The sequence below is a fragment of the Pundamilia nyererei genome, unplaced genomic scaffold, assembly GCF_000239375.1.
Source record: "Pundamilia nyererei isolate P.nyererei 1_Seehausen unplaced genomic scaffold, PunNye1.0 scaffold00567, whole genome shotgun sequence".
Lineage (NCBI taxonomy): Eukaryota > Metazoa > Chordata > Actinopteri > Cichliformes > Cichlidae > Pundamilia > Pundamilia nyererei.
In genome coordinates this window covers 107,804-120,235 of record NW_005187968.1, presented here as the reverse complement: position 1 = coordinate 120,235, position 12,432 = coordinate 107,804, and the positions used below count along the sequence as shown (strand labels likewise).

The 12,432-nt window shown below is 43.7% G+C and overlaps 1 protein-coding gene across 1 annotated transcript in view; it reads right to left on the bottom strand.

Moving 5' to 3' along the window:
- Positions 1-3,898: 3,898 nt before the first annotated feature.
- The window catches only part of aldh16a1 (aldehyde dehydrogenase 16 family, member A1), a 13,270-nt gene continuing 4,736 nt past the window's right edge, over positions 3,899-12,432 (bottom strand). Inside the window, exons 7-17 of the mRNA XM_013907867.1 lie at positions 11,921-12,102; positions 11,679-11,837; positions 11,357-11,513; positions 11,134-11,209; positions 10,778-10,883; positions 10,354-10,487; positions 10,088-10,255; positions 8,939-9,143; positions 8,651-8,836; positions 6,581-6,706; positions 3,899-6,455 (exon numbers count right to left, since the gene is read on the bottom strand). Of these exons, the coding sequence (XP_013763321.1) occupies positions 6,282-6,455; positions 6,581-6,706; positions 8,651-8,836; positions 8,939-9,143; positions 10,088-10,255; positions 10,354-10,487; positions 10,778-10,883; positions 11,134-11,209; positions 11,357-11,513; positions 11,679-11,837; positions 11,921-12,102 (1,673 nt within the window). The 3' untranslated portion in view covers positions 3,899-6,281. The remainder of the gene's footprint in view (positions 6,456-6,580; positions 6,707-8,650; positions 8,837-8,938; positions 9,144-10,087; positions 10,256-10,353; positions 10,488-10,777; positions 10,884-11,133; positions 11,210-11,356; positions 11,514-11,678; positions 11,838-11,920; positions 12,103-12,432) is intronic.

Here is a 12,432-nt window from a genome sequence, read left to right as displayed (position 1 = left end):
ATTGTAGTTAATGGTTACATAAAAGCAGCATAAACTGAGGCAGAGTTACGCCATAAATCTAACACATGACATCCAAAAACTGCTGATAATGGTGTTTACAACCAAAGAGTTTCTTATTGCATTGCATTGCTCAACACCACAGCACTGTTGGCAGACATTACCAGCAATAGTAGAACCTCCCAGGCGGAAACATTACTACTGCTGGGTAACACAAAACGAAAACTAAGACATGTATACACATTTTTGTATTAGTCTGTTCATGTAAGAGTATCGTGTTAGATGAAACTTGTCCTTGAATAGTCTCACTGCAGCTGAGGTATAAGTGTAACACAACGTCACATACTCAATCTTTTCTATGTAAAGTGCATGTAGAAGTAAATCCACTCATGATATGTTTTTAATAGAAAGCCCAAAACACATACAGTAAGCTTTAATATTCATCTTCATGTAATCATAAATATCTCTTCTGTACGTTTATCTTTAACTTGACTTTGTCTTTACATCAAGTCAAGCACTACAAGACAACACCTACAGCGGTGTGAGCAGTACTTTTCCACTGTGCCCGAGAGACCTGCCAGTCTGAACAGGTGTGCTGGTAATCACGTGTTCCCAGCACGAGGACGGAGCCTGCATTTTCTTTGCTGCACCCTTTCAGCTTCATTTTCTAATAATAAAATGAATGAAAGAACATCACTAGACTTGCTTTTAAGCAGTTGAAATGACAGAGAAAGCCTACTGATCTACTCTTTCTTTCCTAGTGAATAACTTCCACCATGTCTGCTTGTCTTAGAGTAATTGATACCTTCCTGCACACTAAGGAGAACATATGTAAGCCTTTTGGCTGAACGTGTCATTTCACACACAGTGGCAGTCACGTAGGCCGACACCGCTTGTCTCTAAAATATGTCTCAGAACAGGTTTAGTTCTCCTTATGATTTGCTGTAGTGTGTGATTTTAGCTGACACGTAATGTACGACAGTAAACAATACCTCTCTCAAACACATCAATGATATTGCAAAGGTTACATCTTATTAGTTTGACACGTTTTAAATAGTGGTACAAAATTATGGTTTTTTTCAAGGTACAAGAAGGAGATAGTTTTGTTACTCGCTATCTACACAGTATATATGTGTTTGCACATCTGTAAATAACTCTCCTGCCACGATGTTGGAATTATAAAAGCAAATGCATGTAACAAATTCTAAGGACGGATTTATTGTAGGACAGGCCATTAATCACACTGATGGTTATTAGTTATGACTTGTGGAAACATGCGTGGGATTAAATAAGCGTTTCCTTCTTCTTACTTCGTTTTGAAAATGTTGTTGTTATTTTTTCCTTATGTTTCCTTTTGTTTGTTTGTGCTTTTTTTGTAGTTGCTGTTGTGTAATTTTAACATGTTCAAAATAAAGCCACATTACATTTTTAGCATAGTTGCAAGAGCTAGAGACATCATTACATAACACATTCCTCAGTCAGAGAAGCAACACTTGTTTTTCCAGAGCGTCAGAGCTACAGGTGTTACATATGATGCATTTATACCTGTAGACGAGCAGCGCTGTCCAATCAGGACCATGTACTAATAAGAGACATTTTCCATGACCTCAGAAAAAAAATCTTAAAACACCTCTACATATATTTCAAGATAAAGGAAAATGGATTCGGAAAAACATAAATGTGTTAATTTTGTCAGAGTATTCAGAATCAGTGGAGAAATTTGTAGTTTTTGGTACGGAGCAAGGGTAAGAAAACTGCAATCTGAAAAGTTATTAAACTGTTAAATAAATAATGACCTGAGTAAAGACACCAGTTCCTGTGTCATATTAAGAAATAAGGAAGTAGACATAAAAAGTTCCATAAAATAAAAAAAATCCAATACATGTTGTATTTAATGCCAGCCCAATAGATAGCTTTGTGTTCACATGGCTTTTATTTCACTCTAGTCTTATAACTAAATTTCATCCTGCAGTAAAAATGATTGTTAATAAAAGGCTTTCACAGTATAGAGACAACAATCACATAAGTTAGTGTTCTGTGAAAATGGAGGAACCACAGAGCTCAAAGGAAGGAAGGATGAGCTAAAGACAGATCCACAGTCACTGCTCACTTATCATCGTACTAAAAAGCACTGTAAGCTGTCCTGTGTTGACTGTACTTCACCAACACCTGCAACAACACATAAGCACTCGTCATCAAGTGGCTACACTTGCTTTGTTTTCCACTCTCATGCTTAACAAAGATGACAGAGCAGTTCAGACAGCAGCTTTGCCATCTTTATTTTGTGCACTCTCGTGTAAGACGATGAGTCCGGGTCGTACCATCAGGTTCAGCTGAGTGTTGTGCGATGTCATCGCTGTGAGTCAGCATTCTGCAGCCGCCAGCACCCGTCTTCCTTTTTCTCTGTTCTGCTTTTGTTGTCACAGGGCCGTGAGAGGGAGGACACCTCGTGATCGCATCTCATTGTACGTTTACCTCAGTGCTCTGCTGGATGGGACCGGTTTGGAAAAACGAACAAGGAACAGAAAGTGTGAACGAAGGAACCAAAAGTGTACTTGAGTTACCGAAACTGTTTTTGACCAGTTATCTGTGTGAACTAGTAGTAATTAACGAAAAGAACTGTATTCATACTTTCTCATGTTTGTTAGGTACATTTGTTCAACTCATGTAGGCATGTAGACGTGGTGAAGATGGTTCGCTGATGTTCAAACTGAGGATCAGAAAATGTGATTTACTCTGAATGTGGCAGGGCTGTTGGTGTCAGACTGGCTGGTCTGAGTATTCCTGAAGCTGCTGACCTGCTGGGATGTTTCCAACCAAGGTTTATAAAAAGAAAAGAAGATATACAGTGAGCTGCAGTTCTCTGGGTTAAAATGCCATGTTGGTGTCAGAGGTCAGATGAGAAAAGTCAAACTGCTTGAAGCTGACAGTAAAGCAACAGTAATTCAAATAATCACTTGCAGAATAATATCTCCGAACACCCAGCATGTCAACCCTTGAGCTACAGCAGCAGCAGACCACACCAGGTGTCACTCCTGTCAGCTAATAACAGGAAACTGAAGCTAAAGTTTTTGATGCATGCATCCAGCAGGATAAACTATTTCACAAAGCTCAGGTCATCGCAAACTGGTTTCCTGAGCATGACAGTGAGTTCACTGCACTCAATATCAATCCAGTCGAGCACCTTTAGGATGTGGAGGAATGGGAGACTAGCATCATGGACGTGCAGCTGACAAACCCATCGTGTCACATGGGCCAAAGTGTCGGAGGCTTGTTTCCTGCACCTTGTTCAATCTGAAGAAGTAGAGATGTTCTGGAGACAAAAGGGGGCCGAGTGTATATCACCAACTCACAACGGTTGCCTCGAGGCACTTTTACAAAGGAAAAACGCTACAATAAGAGAGAAAACTCTAACAATCAGAAGCACTTGGATACAGTGGAAAGAAAGAACTCCCTTTTAACAGGAAGAGACCTCCAGCAGAACCAGGATCACAGTCACAGTGCCACAATCAAACATATGAGCCAGTAGGTTTACAATGTGCAGTGGCGGCGCTGCTGTTTTCTTATAAAAAATAGATAATGCAGGAAGCACATTTATATTTCTTTAACCTATTCCATGCATAAAAGAATTTGAGACGCTGATCAAATCAGTAGTCCGGATTTATTCATTTAAGAAGTGTTGATGCGATACGTGTAGCAGAGAAAAACAGCTTTCAAAGAATCTACAGAAGAATTCTGCAACAGCACAGACAGCTGTAGAAACATAACTTAAACATTAGAAGCTAGAAAAGCTAATGTATTTGTGAGTAATGGGAAAAGAAATAAAACAATAAATATACATTTCCAGAATCTTTTTCTTTAAATATTCGTTTTTAAACAGACACACTTGACATTTGTTTGTTTTATTGGTTTTATTTCACAATGTGAATTTGGAAACAAATGAAATGTCACTTGGAATGTTTTTGCACGACAGAGTCAGATTTGACCTTTCATGGCTACAAATTACAGTATTAATGTACAGCAAAAGACACATGACACAGGAAGTTGGATCCATGTGCTGCTGCTTTTTGTTTGTTTTGCTGAGTCACTGACAGATCTGTAAGGCTGACGCGGCTTCTAGTTGCAGAGTATGCATAGTTCCCCCCAGCTGAGATATTTCAACGGAGAACTCTTTTCAGTGCAGTTAAACTGGACTCCCTTTGGTGTGATTTGATTGCTCAGATGCGAACAGCATAATTAGCACCAAGATGCAGACCATAATTCTTTAGAAGCTCCAGGAGTGCAAACTTGAGCTAAATGCTTGTTATTCTGACACCGGGGCAAATCACACAAACTGTAGCTGCTTCTGGCAGCTTGAGAATAAAGCAACAAACACTCTCTGGAGTTCAGGGTTTTTATACGGGGCACTCACAAGACCGTTCTGAATGAACAGTGGACGACAGAGATGCAGTCCAAAATTTTACATTTTGGGCGGACACTTTTCTTTGGAAAATATCATTAGATTTTAAGTCGAAGGGCTCTGCACATTTGATTTGTAGTAAACCACTAAGTAAAGAAATACATCATAGCTCCACAGAACATTTACAGGCATGAAGTGTGCAGGAGCCGCCCGAGTGGTGCACTGCGAAGCTCGATTAAATCCTCAGTCAGCCATGTTGAGCTTAAAGAGTTTCCTGTGTCACAAAAGTTGCTCTCTTTCTACTAAATCACCATGGTAACTTATGCTGAACACAGCTTTGGTTTAGAAAGATCCTGAAGTAAAACATTTTCTCTGGATCCGTTCTTTACAGCGTGTTTTAAGTACCTGCATGATTGTTAAGCCAGACTTTATTAAACTGACTGAATGAAGACCAGCTGTAAAGTTACAGAAGTGCAAACTGCAAAAAAATGAACAAATGTTTTTATACTTCATTCAAATCTGCTGCCTAATCTTATGCACGTAGCTGGATTTGCAGCTACGACAGGAGAAAGCTGAGAACCAGCGTCGAGGTTCCTGTTATCTCCAACTGGGCTTTTAGGTTTTGTCAAGCCAGCGAACACAAACAGCGGCTAGCTGTGTTGAAGCCTCTGATACCTGCTGCTTCCTATACGTGTAAGGTTCTGTTGTAGTTAAACCGCACATCTAATGTGTGTTTTAGTTGCTGTTTAGAAACAGGAGCCACAAAGGGTTTTTTCGAGGACCTCTCAGCATACGTCACCAGATTGGAAGCATTTTTTTGGCTTTTCTCTCAGAAAAACTTTAGTACATAAGTGTTGCTGTATTGTCAAAAACAAAATAAAAAATATATGTATTGTTCACGTTTATCTGTATTCACTCCTGATCACTGAGAACTACCTTGTGAGCGCCCCCTGCTGTGACCTTTTCTGAATTGCACCTCATTTCTGTCTGTCTTAACTTCTGAGCAGGAAGTGGAATGGCCCCCACAGAGCATGCTCAAGCCCATAACACAACTTTATCTATTTAATATGCACTGACCCTGCAACACAGGCGCAATAATCGGAGCCAAAGTTCTCCTGAGGTTTGTCACGGTTCACGTGGATTATTCGTTAACGTGGAAAGAAATGTGAACATGACCTACTTTGAAATAACTTGTGATACCTGATCAGACATGTGAGGGTTAATTAAAATACGCATAACAGAGGTAGAAAATCCGCAGGGTTATTATCATGATGGCCTGTTATGACTAAAATAGAGGAATTACTAAAGAGCAGCTATTGTTAATAAACCTGCAGGTTTATTGTTTTGACTAATCAAGCAAAACGTTGCAGTAGTTCTAACGGATGTTACTTTGGCTAGCATTGTTTTTTATATTTATTTAAAAACCAAAATGACAAACTCAACAATGAATCGATTCTTCTGACGGGCAGCTACAGCTCTGCTCGATAATCTTCAGTAAACCGACATACATTTAAATGAAAACAGTGAAATGTTTTTAGGGTCTCTGCATTGACCGTCACAGGGACGTAAAAGGGAAAAACCTTTCGTCTTAATCACAGTGAATCGCCACATTTTCCATTTTAGGATCATTTTTAAACCGTGTTGGCAACAAAAATCAGCTCATAAGTCAGCAACACTGTTAACGTGTGAGCTGCATTGAATCCCTCGTCTGTCTATTAAGTGCTTTGTGTCAGCCATTCCTAACATAATCTCAAAATGTAATTTAACATCGAATGTTTTTGCTTTTAAAATCCCTCCTCCCCTGATGATTTCTGCTTTTTCAGGTCACAGTCAAACGCTCCATGATCCAAACTGTAACTCTGTTCCTTCTTCCTGCCGTTCTGTTTTAAGCTGTAGGAATCCACACACTCTTCCACTGCACAGTGCTTCTCCACATTTCTTCCAGGAATGACGGACGGCACCGAGTCCAGTCTAGCTCCCCGTCTTTCCCTTCCTGGTCCTCACACAGGCGCAGGGTTTTTAGTGGACTAGTGCAGGTGTACTGGAGGTACTGGCAGCCCTGCAGCAGGAAATCAGAAACAGTGAAGTGAGTGTAGGCGATTATATGAGGCAGGCCTAATTTGGGAGAAGGAAGTCAATGCTACACTCAGGAGCTCAGTTTAATGCAAAATGAGTTAGCCTCACCTCAGCACTGCCCCAGTACCAGATGGCCTTGATGACACTGTGATTAGCCAGAGCCACAGTCAGCTGGTCTCGACTTCCTGTAATAACGTTTACCAGACCTGCTGGCAAGTCCGAGGACTGGAGCACCTGAGAAAGAGGAGAAGGAAAAGGTGCAATAAAGATAACAACTGGTTTTTATGATTCACGGTGCTTTTGAATGCAGGTCAAGCTGAGGAAACCGAAGACTTGCTTCAAGTCTGCAGTCAAGTTTTCATCTTAAATGAAAACAGATGTGCACACAAGTTCACACTGACAGCCTCGTGATCGACTGCAGCTTAAGCTGGGCTGACCAAGCACTTTTAATGCTGACCAACTTAGAAAAACTGGCTAGAAACAGGCCCGCAACATTAAGGTACAATTTGAGACTTTCAAACTCCCCATTAGGAAGCATTATCTAACCAACAGTCCACTCACCTACGTCTTTTTCTTTCTTTTTTTTTGCTTAGGCTGTACAAAAACATTTAGGCACCATGTCTTACAATAGCAGGCCAACCAAACATCTGGGGGAACCCAGAATAGATGCAACACTGAAAGGATCGGGAACTGCACATAACTAAAACAATCATGACACTATAAGCAGACTTTTCTAAAACCTTTTCACATTATTTCCATTTGAGTAAACAGCTGTTCTTTCCAAGGTTTGACCTGATTAAAAACATCTTCAGAGCTTCTTTGCAACACGTAAAGCAAAACACGTGCACGCATGTTAGACGTGACCTGACAAGTTCAGCCGCACAGAGCTGTGCAGATTTAGGGATTACCTCAAACAGCTAGGTGCAGACATGTAACACTCATCCGGTGATGATTTATTTCAGTGCAATTCATTTCATGTGTTCAACGCATGAAGACTCCTTCATCCTCGGCTCAGATGCCTTATGCCTGCACAGCCTGTCCTCAAATTATTATTAAGAGGCTAACACTTAGACAGATCACTATTTACCATCACACCAACAGCCACTTTAGAGTCACATGTTAGCTGAGCCACAAGCTCAGCTTCATGGTTGTTAGTATGCTCGTTGTCGTGACCGGTGATCAATGGCTACGAGGACTGTTCACAGAGCTGGTGAACGGCTGTAATCACAGCGCAGAATGACATACTGAGAGACTCTTCGTGTAATTGGTCTCTTTGACTCCCTGCCCAGGACGTGCACCTCCTCGAGTGTAAACAGAGTGCAGCGTCCTGAGCAATGTGAGCAATCTGCTGCAGTATAGGAGAAACGCCAGCAAACGTGGCGGTGGACACAAAATGGACAAAAGCCTTTATTACTATTTTTGCTTAACGGCGCTTCTTATAATAATAATAATAATGGATTGGATTTATATAGCGCTTTTCAAGGCACCCAAAGTGCTTTACAATGCCACTATTCATTCACTCTCACATTCACACACTGGTGGAAGCAGCTACAGTTGTAGCCACAGCTGCCCTGGGGCAGACTGACAGAAGCCAGGCTGCCATATCGCGCCATCGGCCCCTCTGGCCAACACCAGTAGGCAAGTAGGGTAAAGTGTCTTGCCCAGGGACACAACGACCAGGACAGAGAGCCCAGGGATCGAACCAGCGACCTTCCGGTTACAGATGCGATTCCCCACCCCCTGAGCCACGGTCGCCCTTATCACGTCTGACTGGCGTTTCTGCGCGTGCATGATTATGTCATGCTGACGACTGAATTTAAAGTAAATCGACATGCTCACACAGGTGCCCGCGCATGTTTAAAATGGCTGCAGGGTGGCGAGCCTTTCCTCTAGAATGACAGCAGCTCTGCTTCTGACCCACACAGTGTACTGACATTTCATACAAACCTGGGCAGACTTTTCTTTTTGTGCAGACTTTTCTATTCACTTGTACAATCACTAGTTTGACCCCTAAGTTAAGACGATATTCAGGTCAGCTGCCTCTGAATAACAAAGACGTATTGCTTCAGTCCGTGTTACTTTTGTTCCACCGTGTTTGACTTTGTGTTCCGACTGAAACATGCAACTTCTTTCTAAAGGTTCCCTGCCACTTGCCACGCAGCACATTTATACACTTACCTTAATGAATGCCAAGACAGGCAGTGGATACTTTTGACTGGGGACCATAATAACAGCATTGCCTGTGGCAATAGTTGCCCCAAGCACGGTTACCATGGAGAGGAGGGGATTGTAGTCAGGTAGGACAACCCCCATGACTCCCAGGGCTTCAGGGATGGAGAGAGCGGAGCCCGAGTTTGGCATGGGCTGAAGGAGAGGGAAACAATGAGCGATCAGACGGCCTCAGCTGATACTTTTCTATCATGTTTCAGCATCTTTAGCAGCTTTGAGTAACATGAAAGGTCTCACCAGCGCTCCTCCCTGGACTTTGTCACAGTAAGCGGCCCAAACGCTGAGCCTGGTAATGCTGAGCTCCACCTCCTTCTCAGCCTCGTCCATTGACAGGCCGGTCTGTGTGTTGATTGCTGCAGCTATGTCCCGCCTCTTCGCCTCAAGGCCCTTGGCCAGAGAGTAGAGTGACTGGGCACGTGCAGACGGGCTCTTTTTCATCCAGCTGTAAGAGACAAAGGCATTCAAAGAAATACAACAATAATAATATAAAAAATATTGTTGGGATTTATGTGTCCGTCAGGTTAAGCTTCATCACGTGGATAAAATCTATCAACTGTTAAAGACTGCCGATGAGTAATGGCCACACGTCCTGCTTCACAGCTTGTGTCTGTCAGATTTCAGTGAACTCTGTAAGCAGTGTGTGTCGAGTTCATGACTCTGCACTTTGTCTTCTTATCTGTTCCCACAGTCAAGTTGTACTGATGGCAAACGCACACAGCCCGGCCCTACAGTAGCCAGCTGATAAGAGCAGATTAAGAACACAATGTTCTACATGGAAGGCTCAGAGGACTCATCTCCATGTTGTGTATATGGAGTAAAATGTAACAAACAACATTAAAGTGGATCTACGCTGCTCAGTTCACTCTCCAGATTTCTGCTTTGTGACTCTACTCGTCGAACAGCCTCGTCTGACTCCAAGTTAAAAATATTAACATTTCTTTAGCGGCTCTGTCGTAGATGCAGAACTTCATTTTAAATCCTTCAAGGTCTTAAATAATCACATCTTAAAATCCTCATATTACTGTAGTATAGCAACAAAGCACTCTGCTCTCAGACCGGCAGTGTCTCAATGCACAATCAGCTTTCAGCCCTTCTGTGGAAGCAGGTGCTGGTGTGGGTCTGGGAGCTGGACCCCGTCTCCACTTTAAGAAAAGACCTGAAAGAACCTGTGAAACCATCCAGAAATCCTGCAGGGATGATTTGTACCTACGTCATTACTTGATGGCTTTTCCACTAATATAGTGACTACATATTGGAATATCTGTGCAGTTTCATAAACTCTCAACAGCATCTGTTGTGCGAGTACACAAACCTCAGCTGTGTTTGTGGTTTTTTTGAATGACCTGTACGTGTTTGTGAACACGTACACGTAGTTTGCGCTCTCACCCTGGCTGGACTTTGACAGCAGCCTCCACAGCATTGCGAACGTCCTTCCGGCCCCCGTCTGGGCAGTAGGCCAACAGACCACCACCTGGTGGCTGCACAGCCACACTGCAGCCAGACACTGACTTACATGCTTTACCAGCAACAAACTGCAGGTGGGACTGAGGGGCTCTAGAAAAAAGAAAGAAAATGTCTGTCATGATGCGATTAGTGCTGTGCAACACATTTGTCCTGCAACATTTACCAGCTCTAATGCTTCACAAACATACCTGGCAGGGTCCGACTCAGCAGGAATGATAGGTGGGGACGTTTCTGTTCCAAACTGCGTGTAGTCCATGGAGACGGGAGAGGAGCGAGGAAGAGGGGGGGAGGAAGAGGAGGGGCGTAGAAACTGGTACAGACCCTGACAGGATAAAGAGGGGATATAACTATCGAGTGATTTATGTGGGCGTGTTTAGTAGGGATGTTTTGCACTGCAGGAGCTGGTGTCTACGGAGCTGGAGACCAATAAGAACCTCATATCTAAAGACCGAGGTTATTAGTGCTGCGGGGCTATATGAGCCTAACAGAAAACACTAAACTAAGGACAGCGAGACGACACCCAGGGGACGCTGAATTCAAACATTGAACTACAGCAGCATGTGCAAGCAGTGTTACTGATCCAGGCTCTGTCGGCCTGTCAAAACAACAAACCTCCTGTCCTCCATCGGTGCAGGTCCCGCTGTCTTTGTGACCGGAGACGGGCAGACAGGGGTCACAGATGGAGTGGGAATTCACCCACACAGAGCCAACTGACAACCTGGGAGGACACGAAGAAGAAATATTCATTTTAATGGAAATAAATATGAATGTTAGTACTAAATGGACAGTCACGAGATGTGAAGCCGACCATGAAAGTCAATGTATTCGCTTTACACCGAGCACAGGTGGTTGTGACGAAACGACTGTATATGAAAGTAAAAAGAAAAGTCAACAAAGTAACGAAGAGAAGGAGAAAGAGGAAACAGACAGCAGAACAGAAGGACAGAGAGCAGAGAATGCAGATGCACCTCTGAGCTGTCTCCAGAGCGAGGGTGAGGTCTTCGGTCCAGATGGATGCTGCCTGACCGTGAGGACTGTGGTTCCCTGCACAGGGCAGAAAATGTTACTCCGGCGCCTTGTTCAACACAGGCCCAGGTCTCTGATAACGATGCAAATGCAACCCTTTAAAAACCCTCAAACCTTATTCACGTTGGTGTCTTATAGGAGTCGTTTTCACATGAAGCTTCTTACCAAGAGTCACGGCTTCTGTGTTGCTTCTGAAGGTCATGAGGGGCAGCAGTGGTCCGGGACAGGGGTCGAGCACACATGGTGAGGAGGGGGCCACCCCACAGAGCACAGTGGAAGGATACTGGGCACCTGACGTGGGATCAGCACAGGACTGAACCAACTGAGGAGAGATCATTTAAAACTGCTAGTTATGGGCAGTAAACTCAGAGGAAATGAAGACAAAGTGGTGCACACCATCAGCAGACGAGTCTAAGGGAACCTTCAAGTTCGTTGAAACTTTTCCTGGCATTTTTAAACCCTGATGTCTCAAAGTCTTCTTACTAACCGTGGCTCCCAGCTGCTGAGCCTCCTGCACAGCAGCATCCACCCGTTCCCTGTTTGCCTCACTGGGCAGGGTCACACATTTCATCTTGGCCATTCGCAACCGGAGATGGGCAACAACACTGTCCACCACACTCTCCTGCACACACAACACCCAGAAGACCTGCAGGCAGAGGGGAGTCCCGTCAAACAGGCTCAGGGATGCGTCGCTGGAATAGGAGTTACCTCGTCGCTCTATAAGCGTACCTCTTTCTTCTTCCTGAAGGCGGCCTCCATCACCTCATCCACGGCACTGTTAATGTCTGCCGACTCAAAGATGATGAAGGGACAGGTGGAGCCTACGCACGGTGACACCGCCACAGGAACTCTCATCCCTGCTGTGGCCTTACACAGCATCACTCCGTCCTCAAAGAGCAGGGAAACATTTTCTTACACACAGCTCAACCATTTGGACTCCATTTCACTCACTCTCACAAAAACACACACAGTCGTGTTTTCATATCTTAGTGGGGACGTCTAATTGACAATGCTTTCCCTAACCCTAATCATCAAAAAGCAATGCCTAATCCAAACCTCGCCTAAGCCTAACAGTAACCCTGACACCAAAACCACATTAAGAGTCTCAAAAATGCCCTCAAACTCGAAGGGACAGGCATTTTGTCCCCATAAGGCAGGGGTGTCCAACTCCAGGCCTCGAGGGCCGGTGTCCTGCAGGGTTTAGATCTCACCCTGGGTCAACACACCTGAATCACATGATT